The sequence below is a fragment of the Podarcis muralis genome, chromosome 3, assembly GCF_964188315.1.
Source record: "Podarcis muralis chromosome 3, rPodMur119.hap1.1, whole genome shotgun sequence".
Taxonomy (NCBI): Eukaryota; Metazoa; Chordata; class Lepidosauria; order Squamata; family Lacertidae; genus Podarcis; species Podarcis muralis.
The window spans coordinates 51,987,876-52,010,176 of record NC_135657.1 but is presented as its reverse complement, the minus strand read 5'-3'; the positions used below and the strand labels follow the sequence as shown (position 1 = coordinate 52,010,176).

At 40.6% G+C, this 22,301-nt stretch overlaps 1 protein-coding gene across 3 annotated transcripts in view; it reads right to left on the bottom strand.

Annotated features, from left to right (window-relative positions):
• The window catches only part of PRKN (parkin RBR E3 ubiquitin protein ligase), a 606,555-nt gene that overhangs the window by 377,163 nt on the left and 207,091 nt on the right, over nucleotides 1-22,301 (bottom strand). For all 3 annotated transcript variants that reach the window (XM_077925847.1, XM_077925845.1, XM_077925846.1), the window contains exon 4: nucleotides 19,825-19,943. In XM_077925847.1, the coding sequence (XP_077781973.1) occupies nucleotides 19,825-19,943 (119 nt within the window). The remainder of the gene's footprint in view (nucleotides 1-19,824; nucleotides 19,944-22,301) is intronic.

Genomic DNA, 22,301 nt, shown 5'->3' with positions numbered 1-22,301 from the left:
TAATATACTCTCAAAAGAGAGCTGTAGCCAATGCTACATCACATGAGGGCATCTGTATTGTTGCCAGGCTTAGCCATATGTCTAATCATACTTTACAAAGAGTCACAGAATCATAGAATTGTAGAGTTGGAAGGGACCCTGTGGATCATGTCACAGGGGATGTTGCACTGTATATTATCACCATCATCATTTCACTTTATTCACTTAAATTATTGGAGGGGAATTAGTTGAAAGCCACTGATTCCCAATATGGATTTAATCAGAAGTCTGTCTGTCTGTCTACTTACTTACTTATTTACTTACTTAATTTACATACTTACTTACTGGACAAAAAATGGCAGTCAGAGAGTAAAATCACTTTGTTGCTTGAAGCACCAAGTGCAATGTTATGGAATGGCATAATGGTTAGTTACAGCAATGCACAGGCTACCCAAACCTGTAGAGCTTGAACCAACAAGTGGAAGGAACTCTTCTGTCTGTGGAAGGGCAATTCTAGATTCAGCTACTAGAATCTGGTTTGCACATATGAAATCTGCAGCCTGGTCAGTCTGCAGCTACATGGGAACACGGTGCCTTTAATGATGCTGCATGATGCCTGCCAATAATGCTTCAGAGACAGCATTCAGAAGGCACAGCATTTACTTTTATCCCACCTTGAGACTACTTTGAAGAAACATCCCCGATACAAAGAGTGTTCAACCTTTTATTTAAAACAACAACATTCTTCCAGCAAATGAGATTTGTGGAGCTTTCTACTCTGGAGGCACTTTTGTTTTCCTTTCACAAAATGAATTCACATTGGCAACATGCATAATAAAATACATAATTAAATCATCCCACTTATGGTGGAAGAAAGCATTACTATTGCTGGGTACATCCACACAATGGGTGCTACCTGGATGTTAAAAAATGCACCTCCATCTTTAATTATTAAATGGGGGAGGAATGATATAAAAATTTCAAGCATAAATTTAGTTAAACTTAAATTCTGAAAGCCAAATTCAGCTCTGCAGCCAGCACTGAAGACCTAATCTGTCCCATGTCCCTTCTCTTTGGCTCACCCCATATTAGTCTTGTAGAAACAGACAGCGCAGACACAAACAGAGACTCTTCTTTTCCTATCACTCAGTCCCATTCTGGAGATACTTAAGGCACTGAAATAGCAAACATATTTGGAAAGAGGCTGTTGATGTTCTTGTCTTGCAGGAACATGTCTAGTCCTTTTTTAGAATTCATTTGGACAGGAAAATAAGAAGAGGTAAAGCTGTACATTCCCCCACCCCACCCAAAAAACAACTTCTCTCACATTTTATAAACATCTTTCGCAGCATGTTCAAGTAAAGCCACTTTAATAAACACAGCAGATAATATTGCTTTTGGGCAACTTTTTTCATACTTTAGAAAGCCTTGAAAATTTATGACATTTGTCACAACATATCCCCATATATAGCACTAGTTCTTCTTCCTTTTTAAGGAGATTGAAGCAATATTTGAGAAGCTTACAGAGTGATAGAATAGCAATGAAAGGATTTCAGTGCAAATAGAACTGGCAAGATGGTGAATTAAAATGAACATCACCACTTTATCTCTGTTAATATTATGTGACTGTTACTCGTGGTGCTATAGTCACCTATCTGTCAATATTTCCATAATTTTCAGTAGTTTAAAAATGGGCATCAGGTATGCTTTCACTGAAGCTGAGAAAGTTCAGTTTAGATCATTTTTAGCAATGTTACAAGACCAGCATGGCATTTAAGTTATATAATATTGTGGGAGCAAGAGATGAGAAATACCCATATTACTAGCAACTGAAGCTTATTTTAACTCCATTTGTCCATTATTCATTATAGATGAGCTATAGAGTTGATTTTCCTCTTTAATTTTAGAGTGAAAATTGTAGTAAATAAATTTTAAAAAGGTCTGCTAGATTATTCTGAACGGAGTAAACATGTTTCTCTCTAAAGGTGAAGTCTGGCTTTAATATTAGATGGTTATGCTGGAAAAACTATAGATACAGGACACAGATTCTCATAGTAATACTAAATACTAAATTTTTGTAACACTTTAGAATGTTCAAAGTGCACCACATACATAATTATATTTTCTTTACTTTAGCCCTGTAAAGTAGATCAGTGTTATCTACCCCCAGATTTCAAATGGGTGTGCACTAAGAAATAGTGGTTTGATAGGTTTGTGGCAGGGGCAAAGATTTAAACCAGGGACATCCTTGAACCAGAGAAGGACAAATCGCCAGTAGCCTCCACCCAATTTTCTGTGGTTCCAAAGTTCCTCTCTCCACTAGGAGCCCCCTATACCTCATCTCACATTGTTCAAGAGAGGCCCCTAATACACCAGGGAAGTTTTTAGGGATGCAGGGGTTTGTAGGGGGAAGAGGAGTTGGGGAAGCTTTCCTTATGCTCACTTATCTTAGGGTCCTAGCCATAGCAAACAGACTTATAGACTGAAGTAACAGAGGAAACATAGCAAAGGCTATTTCACCAGCAATAGCTAGTACTGGGTGAGTCTGTGAGAACCAGGAACAGAGCTTCCAGAGCGGCATTAGCATAGTTCTGATAAGTTGCAATAGCCTATTCTATATTTTAGAAAGCAGTTAATTTGTCTGTATGCCTGTTCTCTATGCATTCAGACACCTCTTGAGATATCACTGCCCAAGATGGTGTGATGGTTCCTACGCTGGAGGAGCTGTCCTTGCTCACCTGTCAAATTTGGCCTGCAGGATGTGGGGGAGATAAGGATCAGGCTCTTGGGCCTGATCTAGTTCACCACTCCTAATCTGCAGTCCTACCTGGAATACAGATCTATTAAATGAATCGTTCAACAGATCTGTGGGCCGGGGCACTACATTTTGGGTAATTTAGAATGGGATGCAACCACTGCCAATGGGAGCTCAGCTGGATCCAATTCAAAACTGAGTTTTAATTGTTGTAGCCCACTATTATAAGTGGCACTGCCTCTCACTTTTTAAAAGCATCCAGATCAGGCCTTCTAGGCAATTGCAACCCTTGGCTAGTGCTCAACCTGATCAACTGCAGGCGCCAGGCTTGATTTCATTCGTTCTCCATGCTTCCCACAATTGGCTTGAAGCACTTTACATTTTGTTCCTATGTGGCCACTCATCCAACCTATGCTCAGGATTAGACCTGCTTATCTGTAGCATTAAAAGCAGTGTCAGTATCTTTGCTCTTGGAATAACCGAGAACACAGATATGTGCCTGACACAGCAAAAATTAACATGTTCATGATGTGGGTCTCTTAGAAAATGTGGCATCTGAAATTACCTTCACTTAATTTCCCAGCTTGCCCCAAAGGCTCTATTCACTTCCAGCATCTGCATTTAATTTTTTTTAGCATTATACATGTAGTTTATTTACTAATTATCTTGTATACAGAGAGAAAGGGCCTTCTGTTTTCAGAGTCTTCTATTAGTCTCACCTGATTTGAGGATTCAGAACTTCCACTGAATCCAGTACTGATATGGGAGTTCAAAGCATCAGAATCTGGCTTCTTACTTGGACTGAAATGTGAATACAAAATGCAGCTTTCACCAGTGGCTTGTGTGTGCATGTTGAGATGAGGCAGTTGTTTAAAAAAATGTTTTGTTTATTAATTATGCTGCTTTTTAAATGGGTGGCTATATTCAAGTGGGAAAGGATGACAAAAAAAACAACAACTATAGCACATTAAATACTGACACAAAGAAATGGAAACAAACATTTCTCGGTTCTTATTGCTTTTTAATTAGTGCCTATGGGAAGATAGACTGCTATACCAATGCCATTTATACTGATACTGTCCTGAAACATTGATGTGCAAAATCACTCTCATACCTCCCACTGTCTTCCATAGCCCCAGAGCAGACATAAATAAATAACTAATGGGAAGAGCTAGAAAACAGAATCAGTCATTTCTGTTTCGCCTTCGTTTAGACACACAAAGAAGGAAGAAAGGGAGAGAGACTGAGGGTGCACTGAAGGAGTGATGAGACGAAAGTACCAGATGGATTCTCTCTAATGGCTGATTTATCAAACAGTTATTTCATTATTTGGGACATATTTCATTGGATTAAGTTAGGTATATTCAACAGCATGAGGCCTCTAGATCCACAGTGAGCTTTTGTTAAAACAGTGGCTTTCCCCCCCTTTCCTTACAAGCTTCTAGCCCTCATGGTTGCAAAGATAGATTTCAAAATGTGACAGTAGCAGCCATACAAAGGCACACCACTCAACTGTCCCAAATTAAGCAGCATCTTATGGATTCAATGAAACGGCCCCCTTCTCCACCACAGGTTCTGCTGCTGTTGTGGCCAACTTCCGCCACTGCCATATTCCTGGGAGCGGGTGCAGCGCATCCAGAAGCACACTTCTGGAAGAAGGCACACCACTTCTGGTGGCTGTGGCAAGAGCGAGAAGGCTGTGAGAAGGCCGAAGCCTAGCCGCCACCGCGGCAGAGGAGAAAGAGCCAGCGAAGGTAAGGCTGTGGTGGGAGGGGGCAGCTGTGGCACGAAAATCAGGCAGGTGGAGAGAAAAAGAAGGCACTGATTGGGCAGGGTGGGTGGGAGAAAGAGCACTTGATGCTCTTGGTATCTGAGTAGCTAGTAATCAGTGGTCCTGCTGGAACATTTTCTTATATAACTGGTAGTCAGCCTGCTTGTCGCTTACTACCTTTTCCCTTGCTAACCTTAATTGAATAAAATATCACAAAATGGACAAGGATTCAAGGCATGGGATGCTGACTAGCGATGCACCTGCTGGACATGAGGGCCTGCATGTAGCTGGCAAGAAACGGGGTGGGACACAGAATGAAAAGTGGAGCTGAGGACCAGAGAAACGAAGGGATTGGGGTAAAGCCTGTGGTGGGGAGAGTGATCTCATAGAGGGCAGAAGAAGGGTGGGTGTGTTTTTGGAGGGGGAAAGGGCTTCAATGACAAATTATTGGACATAACTAGTTAGAATGATTTGGAAGCAGGTCCTCAATTATTGCATAGTATGTTAGAAGTATTTATTTGCTGATAACCTTCAAATCCTTCAGAAAGGTGACAGTAAAAGTACTGATATTTTATTAATATAATGTGTTGTCATGCTGCCTTAAGTATAGAAAGTTGCATGAAGTCTGTTTAGTTGGAAGGCAAATCATTTACTTGGGTCAGAAGCCACCCAATGCTCAACACAAGTGGTCATCTAGGCAATTCAGATGCAGCAGATTCAGGGATGACTTTAGCACGGTCAGCTCTTGGCAGTAGAGGACAGCATATGCTGTGAATACAGCACACTTATTCTTGGGGGAGAAGAACAGATAGCACAGAAGCAACTTTTAACAGATGCACGCTGGTGAGGAATAATTTACCACTTCTCTGAATGTTATTTAGTAGTTCACCTCTCACTCCCAAGGTGTGGCAACAACAAGTGAAAGCTGAAGTACGACATTTGATGAGCGTAATAGAATCTGCATCATTTGATGAGCGCAATAGAATCTGCCACTTGTTCTCCACCAGAGAAAAAAACAAACTTAAAAAAATCCCCCAAATAAACCCAGACAGGTGACAAATTCTACAACCAATAAGCTAGAAACTATTTTTTATTTTTATTTTTTTGAACTTCTTTGCTGGTGTTTATTTTGATCGAGTTATTCAGCTTCCATCATGCTTCCTGAAATGAGCAAGGTGTACCAACAAAGATTACTTAAGAAAGTATGGACTTTTTTTCTTGGCTGTAAATAAATAAAAATTTAATCAAGTTCTGCATCAAAGAAGCACCCATCCACCACTCACATATGCAGCCCATCTGAAGGAAGACATACATGTACCAGGAATCAGAAATACTCAAAGAATCTCCAGGGAAAATCTGGGTAAGAGCAGTAACAAGTAGAAAGATAGTGTAAAATCTGGGGAGCCTCCTGACATAGTGAGGAGGGGAAGACTATTCCTGACCTCAGAAGGAAAAGCAGCTTCCTCTAGGAGAGTCTATATATGTAAAGCTGGACAACAGGTAGAAACAATTAATCAAGCTGCATCAATAACTTCAGTTGAACAGCAGAAACAAGTTGATTTGCTCATGTGTAGGCGGCACATTTGCCTGCTACTTGAAACATCAGGCTGTAATACATATTGTTGAAGAAATATTGCTCACAATTATACACCTCAGCTTAGTTTTTCAAGCTGCTGTTTGGTATGAGAACACTGGAGAGAATTTACTCATGAGTAAACTGCATAGACTCCCTTTGCTCCTTGATGCTATCGCTTGCCCCAGAATTATTGCTATATGTAGCCTGTGCATATGCAGGCTGAAAGTATGCAAAGAGGAGCACAGGGATAAAGAGTTAGAAGTAGCACATTCAAATAACAAGAGACCAAGGGAGTAAATGTTACAAATGCACCATCAAAAGTTGGGAATAATTTATGTTTATTCTACTGCTAAAAGGCATCATTAAACAAAATGCCTGTTCCTTCTGCTCCTTAGTTCCATTCTTAGACCCCAGATAAGCAGGTGCTCTTTGACAGAAACAAATGTGTATTACACATAGGTGAAGATTCTGTAGAGTGGTTAATTTGCTGTTGAGAACTGCCCTTGGATCAAAGTCAGATATTCTTGTAAATTATATGTTTTACTGAAAACAATTTCACAGGTTTCATTATTAATACATGGAAGAAAACTGAATTGATCCAATTGTTACATGAAAAGCTTGTATAGCTACATCTCAACATGTTAGTTCTTTCACACTTTAAAACATTTTGATTATTTCTTAACCCCATCAAGATTAATTTAGACTACCTGGAGATAAAGCACTTGTGAAACAGAGAGGAAAATGAAAATACTCTCCAATTCCCAAGTCTCTTTTTGGGCTGTATTATATTTACTTCTTTCCCATTCTACCACTAGGTTTGGCAACCATATGGTCAGATGGAGGGGGCGGGGGGGGGGGGAGAGACTGTGACTAAGTGAGAGACTTGCAGCCTCAACAATCTGCACTTGAAAATGAGCAAATCCATATGGGCTTTGTTTTTAGGTCAAACACAGTCACCATAACACTCCGTATATTTTTGTACAAGATGTTCATTTGGAAGGTAAAGTTGTTCATTCTTGAAGCTCAACTATGTTGACAGCATTGAAGCAACCACAATTTCAGTTTTAAACCCTGCAAAACAAACTGAACCCTCCCAGATATAGCCATACACACATACAGAGAGGGAAAGAGAGAGAGTGCTAAGAATCGTCTCTTCATTTTTTGTAATGTGTACCTGTGCATATATCAAGCTTTAACCTTCGCTATATGGGAATCCCTTGCAAACAATTACAGTGCCTGAAGACAGGTCGTGTATCTACAGCAGCGACCAGGGAAGGAACGAACGCTGGGAGGAACGCAAAGAGAAGTAACGCCATGGTGCACTTCTAGCAGAAAAACTGGGTGCCTTCATCTGCCCTACCTGCAATAAAGCATGTCTCTCCCATATTGGTCTCTATAGCCTCAACAGGCACTGTAACTCTTTAACAGTTTGACTTTACCCCCAAAGGTGGACTCTTCCATAGTCTCCTGAGACAGATGGGTGCCCACAAATATCAAGGTTTCTAGCCTGAGGACACAAAAATGGACAAGAGCTACCACAAATGTTACTTTTTTCCTGTCACTATGTCACTAACTTCAATACAAGAAGGGCAAGGAGGAGGGAAAGGTTATAAGTTGTTTTCAGAATTGTGGCCTTAAATTTTAATTTATTAAATAAAGTTGATGCTAATATACCTGATAATACGTGGGAAAGTATTCTATTCTATACCCAGGGACTGAAAAAGTCAAGAACCAGTTTTTTGGTTCTTTGCTGTTTCAAGAAACAGCAACGCAAATGAACTGCTTGGAGCCTTGGCCATTTCTGGACATAACTGAAGCAATTATTTTCTTGGATTCCTTTTAATTAGCTTGACTGTACAAACAGGGTACAACAGGTCTACATTGCTGTAACACCGAGTATTTGTGAATGCTTGTGAGAAACTATCATGAGGTCAAAAGTTACAAGCAAATTCAAGGTAAGAGAAAAACTTACCTATTTCAAGGGCACCACACTGAAGCTGCTTTCATTTATTTATCGCTAGTTTTTCTAACCCAAACAGCTCATTGTGTGCCTAATTGCGAGAAGCGCGCCGTCTGGAGCAGGGGACGAATCATGTTAAATTAGACACTGAACAACGGTATTAGGATGAAATAGGCCACAGCTTTATTGAATACAGATGTAAACCAGTTTTGGCGAAAGCATTGGGTATGTATCCGAGATCAACCAACCCGCCTGCTGGTTGACAATGGATAGTCAACACTAGACTAAAGGTCACCCCCACCAACATACATTGAATGTGATGCTCCCTCCAGGGCCATCTCTCCAAGGGGGTGCTATGGCCCATCTGTCCCCACATGGGCTTCTGGACAGCAATACCCCTTCCTAGACCCCTTTAACTGGGTACCCTAATGTTAAGATCCAGAACCAATGTCTCAACCACCAATTGTGACTATTGCTATAAGGCAGGTGAAAACCTACAGGCAGGCCAATTAGTCTGGAGGGAATATGGTCCTGAATATAGTGACTGAGTATTCCATAGCAAGGTCCATGCATGTTGTAACCCTCTCACTCCAGGGCAGAATGACTGGTGGTAGGAAATCCGGCTTGAAGAAGGGCCAGAGGCTGGGCACCATTCCCTTTTATAGGGAGGAGGTGCAGCTGGCTTCTGCCAGGTCTCCACCTGTGCCTGTCCTCTCAGGTCCAATATGATTGGCCCCTGGTGAGGGCCCTTGGCGTGTCGTGTTCATACAACTGGAACAGAAGCTCAACGTTCCCTTCTGAGTGTGTGAACAGCAAGCATCCCCATGGCCCCCAACGGTGGTGGCACAGTGTGCACATTCTGTATCACTCAGCTCAATGCTGCAATACGTAAATAGCCAAAAGCTGGACCATCAGAATCAGGTTAAAGTTTAACATAAGTCATTTGGGCATCACTGCAACCTCAGGCTCCACTCCTGACCTTTGTGTGTTCATTAGGATACCTAATGGCAGGCCCCTTGTGTCTTTGCCATTATTCCCTCCCCAACCTATACACACACATCACTTCTATGTACATAACAAAATCTGTAAAATTTTAAAGCATATAGGCTGCTAGAAAATAAAAATAATGAATTGCAGGTTATTTACTACAACAAATTGTAAAAATTGGCAAGTTACAGCTGAATAAGAAAGATGATTATGAAATTAATTTGGGAAATAAAGTTAATAACTAATACAAGATTATATTGGAGATGATTCTACCCAGAATGGCGAATGATACAGGAAAGAGGTTCGTAATTCCAAAGCCAGAATCATGGCAGGTGCTTTACAGGTACTATGACTGAAAGATAACCCTATGAATCACTCTGAGTGGCTCTAATGGCTTCTGGTTTGAGCTGCATTTGTATTAGTTACCCCACCCCACCCCCAATGTCTTTGGAGAACCTCTGTCCTAAGCATATGTATTCATTCATTAACTTACAGAACCAAAAGTTCTAAAAGTTCTAAGTTTAATTTGTCTGGACCCACACTTTGTCCCATACAAACTTATTAAATCAGCCCCAGGTGAAACTGAGAGCTCTAGTTTCATATCAATACCTCTGTGTGGGTGAAGCTTCTAAAAGAGGATTTTAAAATGAAACATGATTCATCCCTTCCAAACAACTATGCTATGCAATTTACTGGGTTTTTCCATCTCAGGCTAGATTGTCCCTCAGGCCCCGGCAATCATCAAGCAAAACAACCTTTCAAAAACCTCTCAAAATGACTGGCTATTTGCCTAAGGCCAGCAACACATGACAACAGAGATGCTCATATGCTTTTGCACTGATTAACTGGAATTAATGCAAACTGCTCTTTAAGTAAACAGTGTGCTTATTTTTAATTTTAGCCCCACTGTTACTTAAAACATAGACCACCTCCTGTTCTATAATGCAATTACATTCATAATTAAAATGCTGGTTCCCCTTTTCCCCATTACATAATAGATTTTCAGTGTCCAGAACCATCTAGGGAATATTGCCAATGAAACATCAATCTGTCTTTACTTTAATGAAGCAAACAAATTAGGCGATTAGTTTGCCCAGGGACATATGAACCTCAGCAGCAACTGTCATAAGTAAACTTTCTAAAGAAACAACTTTGGCAGTATTCAGACTTGGGTTATTAAACAGAGATACGTACAAGGCTCACTTTCAGATGACTCACAGGCCATCTGACTGGGAGGGGCATCAGCTCTCTTCTATACCAGCCTGAGGATGCAGATCTTTCAATGTCATCTTTAGATTCTGGGGGTGACTCCTTCATGGTATCTTCAGATGACCCAGAGGCTTGCATAAGAACATAATCAGAGTCCTGCTGGATCAGACCAAAGATTCAACTAGCCTAGCATCCTGTTCTCACAGTGGCCAACAAAATGTCTATGGAAAGCAGGACCAGAGTGCAACAGCACTCTCCACATTTCTTATTCCCTGTAACTGGTATTCCTACTGCCTCCCATAGTAGAGGTAGAGCACAGCCAAGACTAGTTGCCATTCACAACCTTATCCTTCTTTGGTGAAACTTCATGTACGCTCCCCTCTCTCAGGTTGTCCAGGGTTATTAAACCCATTGCCTCTGTGAGCCCTTCAGCTGGCTCATGAGCTCCCTGATGCTGCCTTGTGGGTAAGCCTCTCATTGGTATCCCGGAATGGCTTCTGAAGGAAACAGGAGAGGACAGGCCATATCAGTGGCTGGGGTTGACTGCATCTATCATAAAGAGGCAGACAGCCTTCAAATGGCTCATGATATGGTCAACCCTGACAAGTCCCTATAACCAGAGAAGTGAAACTTAGCTTAGCATGGAGAGTAAATGATGGGGAAAGCACAATATGCTACTTTTCTGTATATTAAAGGTAGCCACTAAAGGCACGAGTCTAGTAACCCTAGACTCCAGCAGAAGATGGTGGCTGCAGATTTTTGGCTGGCGTTTTGAGCACTCAGCACACTAACTTACAGTAAAAAAATACAAATGCTACTTATTTCCTCCCTCAGAATAGAACGAAGTATTCCTTTAGAAGTTAACTATCAGTGAAACTGGTGAGCTTAGGAACTATGATCTTAAACATTGGTAGCACGCTCTTCAGACAGTCACGAGAAAAAGGCAACACATCATTGTTCTTGGCTGTGCATTTATTAAAAAAATATTTTATTTATATAGCCAGTCATCTGGATCCAAAATGTTATTTGCTTCTGGAAAAATTATTCTGCAAGTAAATTAGCTACTTTAATTTTTCTCCTCTTCCATTTTGACAGTTCTCACCTAGCATAGAGAAACTTGCTCCAAGCTCCTTCCAATAAAGGTTTGCTTCACAGTATGTTATGATCTGGTGAAATACTAAATGCATTTTTCTCCCCTCTCTCTTTGCCTGAAAGAACTGGTATTTGTCCAAATTTTGAAACATTTTTAAGTATATAATTTTGTTCACACCCAAGTGTTACACTCAGCTGCCTCATATGATAAATCATTCATAGGACTTGCTCACCCAACTCACTTAATGAATTACAAGCAAAAATGTACAACTCTTGCTTAAAAAAATGATTTCCCTTCTGAGTAATTTTTGAATGGTTTACTCTGCAAGATTTATTGTACATAAAAAGTGCTTCATTTACATTTTAAGAGCCATGTGTTTTGAGTGTATAGATAAATAGGCAGGCCTTTGTGGTGCTAGTTTACTCATATGTAACTTTCACTGAGTTCACCTGGACTAAAATTGTTGCATTATAGTCAAAACTTGGTTGTGTGAATTCATATTTTTTGGTTTCTACAAACTGAATAAAGACACCATTACTGTGGTCTTCATAACCACTCAACAAATGTAAACTTCACTTAAGCATAAACACTTTAGAGACTGTGGTGGAATCTACACACATATAAAAAATGCTGTGAAAATGCTTTTTTAAAAGTGAATTTGCCATAGCTCACCATCGCCATCTAGTGTCACATTTGTATATTGCACTTTACAACACATTTAAAACGTTCTATTTGCAGCTGTATAGCTGAGTCCTGTGTTTTACTGCAGCTTTTAAGATGAAGAGAAACAGTAACAGACAGTAGCAATGCACTGAGGGCACACAGGTGTTCTTGGTGGCTTTCCACTACAGAGGAAGAGCTCTCTGACCTTAGAAACAAACTAAGTCATTGTTAATTTTTGTATTACATTTTCTGGGAGGAGAACACATCTGGTATACTGCTTCCAACAGTGGTAGAACATAGCCATTGTGACTAGTAGCCACTGACAGTCTTATCCTCCATGAATTTGTTTAGCTCCCTTTTAAAGCCATCCATGTTGGCAATCAGTGCATCTTGCAGTAGCAAATTCAACTGCTTAACTATGTGCTATGTGAACAAATTGTTCCTTTTGTATGTTCCAAATCTCCTGGACTTAACTGTCCAGGGGTCCTTTACCTTTTTTTTTTTTTTTTAACATAGGATGGTACTAAGTTCTACACTTATGAGAGAGAAAGACCGAGAGAATCTACATCAGGCATTGACTGGAACTGTGAATTAATCAGTTACTTCCTCAAGTTGTTACAGTGGTACCTCGGGTTACAGACACTTCAGGTTACAAATTCCGCTAACCCAGAAATAGTACCTTGGGTTAAGAACTTTGCTTCAGGATGAGAACAGAAATCGCGCCGGCGGTGGTGCGGTGGAAGTGGGAGGCCCCATTAGCTAAAGTGGTACCTCAGGTTAAGAACAGTTTCAGGTTAAGAACGGACCTCTGGAACGAATTAAGTTCTTAACCCAAGGTACCACTGTACTTACAAAGTTAGTACTTCAGATCTGGGGGGGGGGGGTAAAATGAGAGAGCAAGTGTCTTGGAGGACTTGCTCTCCTCTCAAACTCGTTACTTGTTATACTGCAACTGCCCTATTACTCTTTCAAAACTTCCATCACTCTTGGCATTGCCACCATAGTCCTGCAGGTTCCCTCCAGGAACATAAAAACACAAGAAGAGTCCTGCTGATAAAAGTCCAAAGGCCTATCTAATCCATGTTCCTGTTTCCCACAGTGGCTAATCAAATCCCTATGTCCTTCCCCACAGTTAGTTTGATAACCTAGGTCTGCATCTTTACCAACAGCCTTTACAAACAAAATATCCTGCTCTGCAGCACCCAGGATTTCTTGTCCAACATTCTTCCATTTTCATTTTACATTTAACCCTTGCTGCTATATCATATGCAAAACAACTTGTCAATGCTGCTCACACAGGCACACTTATGCCTGAGAAGACTTTAGTCTATTCCTACTGATGCTTGTCACATTTTAATGGTAGTGAAAGGCAAGTCAGCTTTTCCCAATCTATGTGTTTATGGCGTTGCAATTCGTAGTGTTATATAGAAACAAATCAGTGTGTGTTGTTGAAAAGGAAGTGTGAAAAGTCTATAAGCACAGGCTAAGTCATGTTGAGGAGCAGCTTAAATGATCGTTTTCTATCAAGTTGATGAAAGATGTGAAAACTTTCAAATCTGAAACAAATAAGCTTCTCTGGTTTAATTCCTTCCCTCACCCCAAATCTCTTAAAGCAAATTGGTGCTGTATTTGAGTTAAGAAAAACTATTTGGCTAAACAATCATGCTGCTAGCTAGCAATTGTTTTGGCGCAATTATGACTCCAAAGGGCACAAGCCTATAAAATCAAGACAACATATCAACACAAATAGAAGATTCTAGCCCTATCACAAATATTTGTTGCAGTTTAACAAGCACACATTACATCGAACTATCTGTTATATTTGTTGGTGGCAGAGATATGCATGTCTGTTGCATTACAATATATGTAAAAAAAATGTATATTTCTGCACCAGTGGGTGGCAAAATGGAAGAATGACGATAAACCAGTTGCAGAAGAATGGAAAATATCAGATGGAAATTTGAACGAATGTCAGAATGGATTTAGGCACTGCTATATGTAGCACTGGTGGCGCTGGGTCTAAACCACAGAGCCTAGGGCTTGCCGATCAGAAGGTCGGCGGTTTGAATCCCCACGACAGGGTTAGCTCCCATTGCTCAGTCCCTGCTCCTGCCAACCTAGCAGTTTGAAAGCAAGTCAAAGTGCAAGTAGATAAATAGGTACCGCTCTGGAGGGAAGGTAAACGGTGTTTCCGTGCACTGCTCTGGTTTCACCAGAAGCGGCTTAGTCATGCTGGCCACATGACCCGGAAGCTGTACGCCGGCTCCCTCAGCCAATAAAGCGAGATGAGCGCCGCAACCCCAGAGTCATTTGCGATTGGACCTAATGGTCAGGGGTCCCTTTACCTTTATATGTAGCACTTGGTAGGAACTTATTCAACCTGCAGTCTCTAATTTGGAACTGAACACACAACTGACCTAATGGCTACGTCAACCTATTTTTTTCTATTTGACTGCTTCCCACACACACACCCCATCTCCCTCACCCCTTGCTATGTGTAACATCTTGCCAGATGAAGAGTTTTAGAAAACCCAATAGTTTGCCACACTTTTGTGACATTTTGGTTGATCCTAAAAAGGTATTACCCAACTGTAGATTGTTGAGGTTTTTTTTTTTACTTATGAAACAACATGTATGCCTCTGCTTTTTACACACCAGCGTTGTGACTAGTACAATGCTCAACTGCCTTTAGATCACAACCTCCCACCCACCTGCAAGTCAGGTATAGATTTACAACTGCATGGCTTGGAAAAGAGCATATGAGCAGCTTTAGGAGTTCTACCTAGCATTAACACACAATTCAGTCAAGCTTTGCAGGGAAATTTTCAATTTTGCAAATTTTGCTTTGCATTGAGTTTTATGGTGTTGAATTTTTTTAAAGAGTTTAATCCTTTTTTAAGTTTATCAAGCCACCCAATCTTAAACAACTCCTCACCCACAATAATACAAAAACCATACTTAACATGGACACTGGTACCAGACCCTGCAATAAACCCAGATGCCAGCTTTACTGCCACATACACCTGGACAACACCATTAGTGGCCCGATCAAACATACCACCTCAGGACTATTTAATTGCTTATCTACTAACATTCTGTATGCCATCAAATGCCAACAGTGCCCTTCAGCCCTCTTATTGGAGAAACAGGCCAAACCCTACGCCAAAGGATAAATGGATATAAATCTGACATCAGGAATCACAAGACAGAGAAACCAGTAGAAGAACACTTCAATCTCCCAGGACATTCTATACAAGATCTCAAAGTAGCTGTCATATTACAAAAGAATTTCAGAAATAAGACTGGAAAGAGAAGTTGCTGAATTGCAACTTATTACCAAACTTAAAACCATGGAGAGACCTGGTCTGAATAGAGACATTTGATTCTTATCTCATTATACATGATAAAGCTATTTTTACCAATCTCACCCCTTGCTTTTTCCTAGAAGACCAATTGCAGTCGTTAACAGTCATCAACAGGTTTACCACACCTATCAGCCAATCACCCATTCCCACCACCTTCTGAGTAATACCCCTCCCCACCCTCTCACTATATTAAGGGTCTGGTGACTTCTGTTTCAGTGTATCTGAAGAAGTGTGCATGCACACAAAAGCTCATACCAATAACAAACTTAGCTGGTCTCTAAGGTGCTACTGGAAGGAATTTTTGTTTGTTTGTTTTACAAATATACAAGATAGACAGGGAGGGCAAGGAGCACAAGGGGGGACCTAGTGGCCTTTCCATACCAAGCAGCCTTTATACCAACAAGCATCAGCACACATTACATGAGCAGCACACAATGCGCACAATGCACAAACCAGCCACAATGATTTTACAGTTTTTAACGTTGTAAGAATACGTTTGAAAGCCAGAAGGAAAACTCACTTGCACTTACTGCTTCTGGACTAACTTTGCATGTCTGAGGATACTCTTGGCAAGACTTGAGCTATCAATATTTCTTGGTATAATCCAGGACTCTTAATGTGCCTCTTTCTTTGCACTGCTAGTGATGCTTCCTGATCATGAAACCCAGTTCCAAACAAATCTCTCATACAGCAGTAAGTCATGAAATACTCATAAAATTCAGCCTTCAAGTCATCAATAATTTTCTTGTATAAAAAAGAGATTCTTTAGCTTTCCTCTCATTCTGTAAATGCTAAATTCATTCCTAACATATTTTAAAATAATAATATGCAAATAGGCATGACAGTTAAAGAGGGTTTTAAAGTAAGGTTACTTATGAATGTTTAAAATGTCAGTCTTCCTGCCGGAAAAAGAGTGTGTTTGTGAAGTTCAATTCAATTAAGTTGTCTGTTCCCAGCTTACCGGCCCAAAAGGGATTAAGTTGCCTAAGAAAGTTAATGCTGCCCAACATTTTATGTGGATTTTACACAGGTTTTACTTTCATGCCAATAAAAGAGCATAATTGAAACAAATGCTGGCTTATGTTCTGCCATGTTACCTATGAAACAAGAAATGTGTACTGTGGTGACATACATGAAGGTGAGCACAAGACACTGGAGGGGTTTTGTTGTTCTTGTTACCATGTTTATTTATACCCCACCTTTTCCCCAGACTGCGACTCAAGGTGGCTTACAGATAAAGTAGTAAAAGCTAAAAACACAGAAAGTGTTATATGTTGCTTACCAGAAAAAGAAAAAGAAAAAGAAAAGAAGGAAAACTTGAGGCAAAGATGGCGCAAATAAGTAAGATCCTGTTATTGTGTCTGGTCAAACAGGTCCAGCAGGTTTTTCATGTACAGTGGTACCTCGGGATGCGAATGGGATCCATTCTGGAGCCTCATTCGCATCCAGAAGCAAATGTAACTAGCGACGGCACGTCTGCGCACATGCGTGTCGCTTTTCGCCGCTTCTGCGCATGCGCATGACATCATTTTTAGTGCCTGCGCATGCGCGGCGAAACCCGGAAGTAACACGCTCCGTTACTTCTGGGTTGCCACGGAGCGCAACTCGAACGCGCTCAACTTGAAGCATATTTAACCCGAGGTATGACTGTAGTGCAAAAACCTGCCAATCTTTATTGAACCAGGGATGATAGTGAAATGAATTGTATACCCCATGTGCAACACAGCCTCCATCACACTGCTCTTAAAAGGTACTATCTGCAACATCAGTTAAGAAGGTGCTGCACTCAGCTGAGTATGGCATTCTGGGCTTGCCATTGTATAGGGGTGGGGAACAGGAGCTCTGCCCCAAAGGCCACTTTAACAAGGGGGCAGGGCAGACGTTAAACCAACCAATTTGTGCTTTCATGTATCCTCCCTAGATCCCTTCTTGACTTGGCACCCTCCAGATGTTTTGGACTCTAACTCCCGTCAGCCCCAGCCACCACAGGCAGGTCAAAGCCCAAAACATCTGGAGGGCGCCAGGTTGGAGAAGGCTGCCTTCTGTACCAGTTTCATATGTTCTCATAAGATCATTTCACCCAGTTTCCACATTAATCTGTCAACATTTTTTTATAATAATAATAATAATAATAATAATGAAACGTGTACTTAAATTCTCATTTTATTTTATTGTACACACTGTAAGCATACTTTAGCCTAAAATACACATTGTAAAATATGTTTTAGTATATGTTTTGAGTCAAGAACTATATCATAAAACTAATGGAACATGAAATCCAAAATTATATTCTGATCTGAGTATTATTCTGGGACATGTAGATCAGACAAACTAGCTTAGAAATGAAGACCAGATAAAATTTGCCTCCATCTCTGCTTTAAAGGTCCCTTTCTTATGAGGAAATATTTACATGTAGAGTTTAGGAATAATCAGCTTCACTGTCGATACGAAAAAGAAAAAGAAATCAAATGCCAATTTCAAAGTAAGCCAAGCCAATACTCAAATTGCAAAACTGCTGAGCAGATGGTTTTAGGCATGAAAACAGGCCAATAACAAAGGATTGCAGTAAATCTATAGATGTATTAGATGTTGTGGAAACCTCTAATTACCAAAACATACACAAAAGTTGAAACAGTCAATGAAAGCTATGAGAGAAACAGAAAATCAATGTAGACTGCATCTTTCAGTTTTACTTTTATGTACAGAACTGAATTTTGGCCTCTGAGTTGGAATTCAACCTTGCGCTGTTACAATCTCTCTGTCTGTGCAAGCATTGCAGCTCATTGGACAGAATGATCCCCTCTCCTTTCTCCTTACACGCTGTTCTAGGGATTCTCCTACAACAGCCAATTTCAGGGAGAAGGAGGGGTTGAGCAGGCAGAGGCGCTTGCGCAAAGCTTCCACTGATGTGACTCGGCGGTTGAATCCCACCTGCTGCGTTTGTGAGCTTTAGCAATTCTAGTTCTGTTAATTCAGAGGGGAATGTGACATATTATTCCTTGTGCTAGAAAAACAAACATGTCCTGTTTTATAACTTGCATTGTAGATATTGCATTGAATTTTTATTATGTGAGCCACCTTGGATGAGCTGTACTGTACTTAGAAAGGTGCCCTAAAATATTTTCAAATGAAGGCATTTTGATTTCCAGTCCCTTTTCCTTTGCTGGAGTAGTGAGCAGGGCAGCTGCATTCCTCTCCCAAAGAGCAAAAGATTGGAAACAGGTTGAAAATGACAAGGAGAAAATATAAGAATATTTGGCGAAAAAGAAGTCTCTTAGCAGATCTTGAGAGGCTTTTGTGCTTCGGACCACTAACTTTTGCTTACAAAACTGCTGGCATCCATGTCTGGTTGCAATGAACACGTACATAGTTTTCTCTTTTCTCCTCAAGCAGAAATAAGTCTTCAAAAAATCCAAATAGCTGGTCTGGCTGAAGAGGAGCAGTGTTCTTGAATTCTGCTTAAGAATGGGTATGGTTTTTTTCACTGGTGATCTTCACCTGTGTGCCATAAATCAGGCTGAGCCCTATTAAAATGCCTTAAATAAATTTTTGATGTTTATTGTTTCTGAAAACACTGTGGTGCTTAATTTTGAAAAATGATGCCAAGGCTTGAGCCTACTAACTCCCCTGCTTCCCAAACCCAGTTCTGCAGGGGAAAGTTGTAAAATTTAGAGTTGATTTAATGGTGATGGAAATACACTCTGTGCACATACTCAGAGGATCTATTTCTTCATTATTGTGACACATATTCCATTGTAGTGAGATTTATTTTTGGAATAGGTGTGGAAGAAAAGAACTTTTATCATTTAAACATCTAATTAAAATTACTGGTTTGTAACTTATATACAACCTACCCTCAAACTTTAATTGTTTTCCAGGATTCTGTGGCATATTGCATGATCACAAATTTCTTTGTGTTTTCATGGAAGAACAACCCACCGAGGTGTCCTTATTAAAATATTTATAGCCCCCTTCCCCCTTGCCTGCCCAGATGCTATTGTATGCTATATGATCACAAATCCCTTTATATTTTCTTGGAAGCACCACCTCCACAAGAGCTGTTGTCATTAAAATATTGTTTTATACCCCCTACCAAGAAATGGTTAGAAGAGCTTACAATAAAACAACAACAGTCCAAATCACAACGTAGAAGCAATAAAAGGAAATAAAACTCATCACAAAGACTGGAAACAAAATATGAGAAACTGAACAATCATCAACCAGAGCTGAACAAGCTAACTGAATCGGACAAGAGCACAAGAAAGAGTTTAGAAAGAGTTTTGCTCGCTAATGAACACTAAAAACAAAGGCACCAGGAGGACCTCCCTAGGAAGGATCTTATAAATAGACAAATGATAGACAAAATGTTATATGCCACCAAATTCAGAGTTTCTTCACAATATTTACTAGCCAATCACTTCAAAGTTCTCCATATGCTTTTGAAAAATATACAAATGCTTGCCTACCCTTGCCAGAGTCAGTGTCCCTTGTTTGCAAGTTTTGCAGCGGACCCGAAGCTTTCCAGGTTTCACAGCTTGGCAGAAACTTTTGCAGAAAACATAAAACCTGTTGTAGTTAGCAGCACCTGTTTGTAAGAAAGAAAAGCCAAAGTCTTAATTTGTCGTAATATCAAGACAGAGAGAATTATAGTGCCCCAAATTTACTGGAATTAAAGTAGACAACTATTTAAGAAACTTATTAAACAGAACGATGAAATACATTCTTGTTCTTTATACCTGCCAGCTGTTGTTGTTTATTAAATTTCTATACTGCCCTTTATCCAAAGATCACAGAGTGGTTTACAACATTAAAAAATGCACAAAAAGATCTAGCATAATAACAAACAATAAAAATACCCCCTTCCACACACAGTTTAAAAGGCCAACCCAACTGCCACAACAACCCGATTGTCGCATTACGCAGTCCCAAGCGCCATGCCGCCCACTGGCGCACAGCCCCAAACTAAAGAGGTGCTAGAAAGCACCAAAGAGGTGCCAGAACTCAGTTTCAGTGAATTCCGGCTGAAAAAAGCCACCCACACTGCCAGGCCTTGCTACCAATCTGAAAGCAACATTTTGGACCAACTGAGGTTTCTGGGTGGTCTTCAAGAGTAGCCCTACATAGCAGTCCAACCTGGAGGTAAAGAGGACATGAATGACAGTGGCCAGTTCCATCTTCCTTTTGGATGGACACAGTGGTGAACTAACTTACAGAATTACACTCTATGTTGTTTTTGGTAGTGCATGGATTGTTGGCTGAGATGCAAAGTGGCCCAATGGGGATGCCCAAAGGAGCTGGACAAAGCCATACAAGGCTCTGGCTCAGGGCAGTACTATAATGGACACTGGTGAAGCTGGCTGCTTATTACACCATGGTAAGAGTTTGGAGATGAATTTTTAAAAATTAAAATCAATAATTTTGCATGCAGCTAAGTTTGATCTCGGGGCGCGCGGGTGGCGCTGTGGGTAAAAGCCTCAGCGCCTAGGGCTTGCCGATCGAAAGGTCGGCGGTTCGAATCCCCACGGCGGGGTGTGCTCCCGTTGCTCGGTCCCAGCGCCTGCCAACCTAGCAGTTCGAAAGCACCCTGGGTGAAAGTAGATAAATAGGGACTGCTTACTAGCGGGAAGGTAAATGGCGTTTCCGTGTGCAGCTCTGGCTCGCCAGAGCAGCGATGTCACGCTGGCCACGTGACCCGGAAGTGTCTCCGGACAGCGCTGGCCCCCGGCCTCTTGAGTGAGATGGGTGCACAACCCTAGAGTCTGTCAAGACTGGCCCGTACGGGCAGGGGTACCTTTACCTTTACCTTTAAGTTTGATCTCACAAGTCATGCTGGCGGGGGGGGGGGCAGCGGCACTATCTTAGTTTGCCTGCCCCACTGGCTTAGCCTTTTGCTGATTAAGATTGTATTCTTGCTTTTGGACAACCAAAATCCTGAGGCAGGCCCTGTTAATTCAGCACACCAAAATATGCTAGAATCACATTTGTGTGCACTGAAAGCTGTCAGGCTATCAAATGTTAATTTACTGCTTCCTTAATGAAAAGGCAATCTTTCAACATTAGACACAGAATGAAACAGAAAAGTTGACAAGTTACAGGTTTTTCAATTTATTGGACTAATTTAAAACGTGATAGCATTAAATATATGACTGGTAAGCTCTTGTTGTGAGCTGGCTCAGAGTTACTGTAATTAATTTACCTGTAGCTTAAGGTGTAAACTACATTTACTGGTGCCATTAAGTTGAGCGAACAGTGGAATAAAAAGAGGGCATGAGGAGGGGCAACTGTGTTCATTTTATTTGGGAACCACAATTTTTTTAAAAACAAAAAAAACTATTAATTGCAGTCTTTTAGAATTAAAAAAGTATTTGTCATGCAATAAGGGTAGTATTATGGATGTTCACGACATCCTTGCATAGAAAATACTCTCCATTTTTGTTCCCTCAAGTTAGGCTGCAATCCTAAACAAATTTACTAGGAACACAGCAGGACTTACTTTTGAGTAAACAATAGGATTGCACCATGAATTTGTTAAGTCAATAGTGTACATATTACATCTATGCTCTTATTTCTTTTTTCTGAGTAGTTTCTATCCCATCAGAACACCACTGTTTTATTGACACTGTCAATAAGCCGCAGAATTCTGACAAAAAAATAATGTGCAAGATAAGAGTGGTGTATATGTGAATTATGGCATATTTCCAATTTACTGTACGTCGTAAAATCCTACACAAAAACACTGGGCTACCACTGGGCTAAGCTCAAGCCCCAGCGCCATCAGTCTCTTTCATGAATACTATTAAAAAGAAATCACAAGCATTAAACTTAACACAGCAGAAATATGTCTGGAATAGAGGTAGATGAAGCCTGCAAACAAGCAGGACCTGTGCAGAGATCCGGAATAACGTGTCAATTGTCTTTCTCACAGCATAGCTGCTAGATGGTG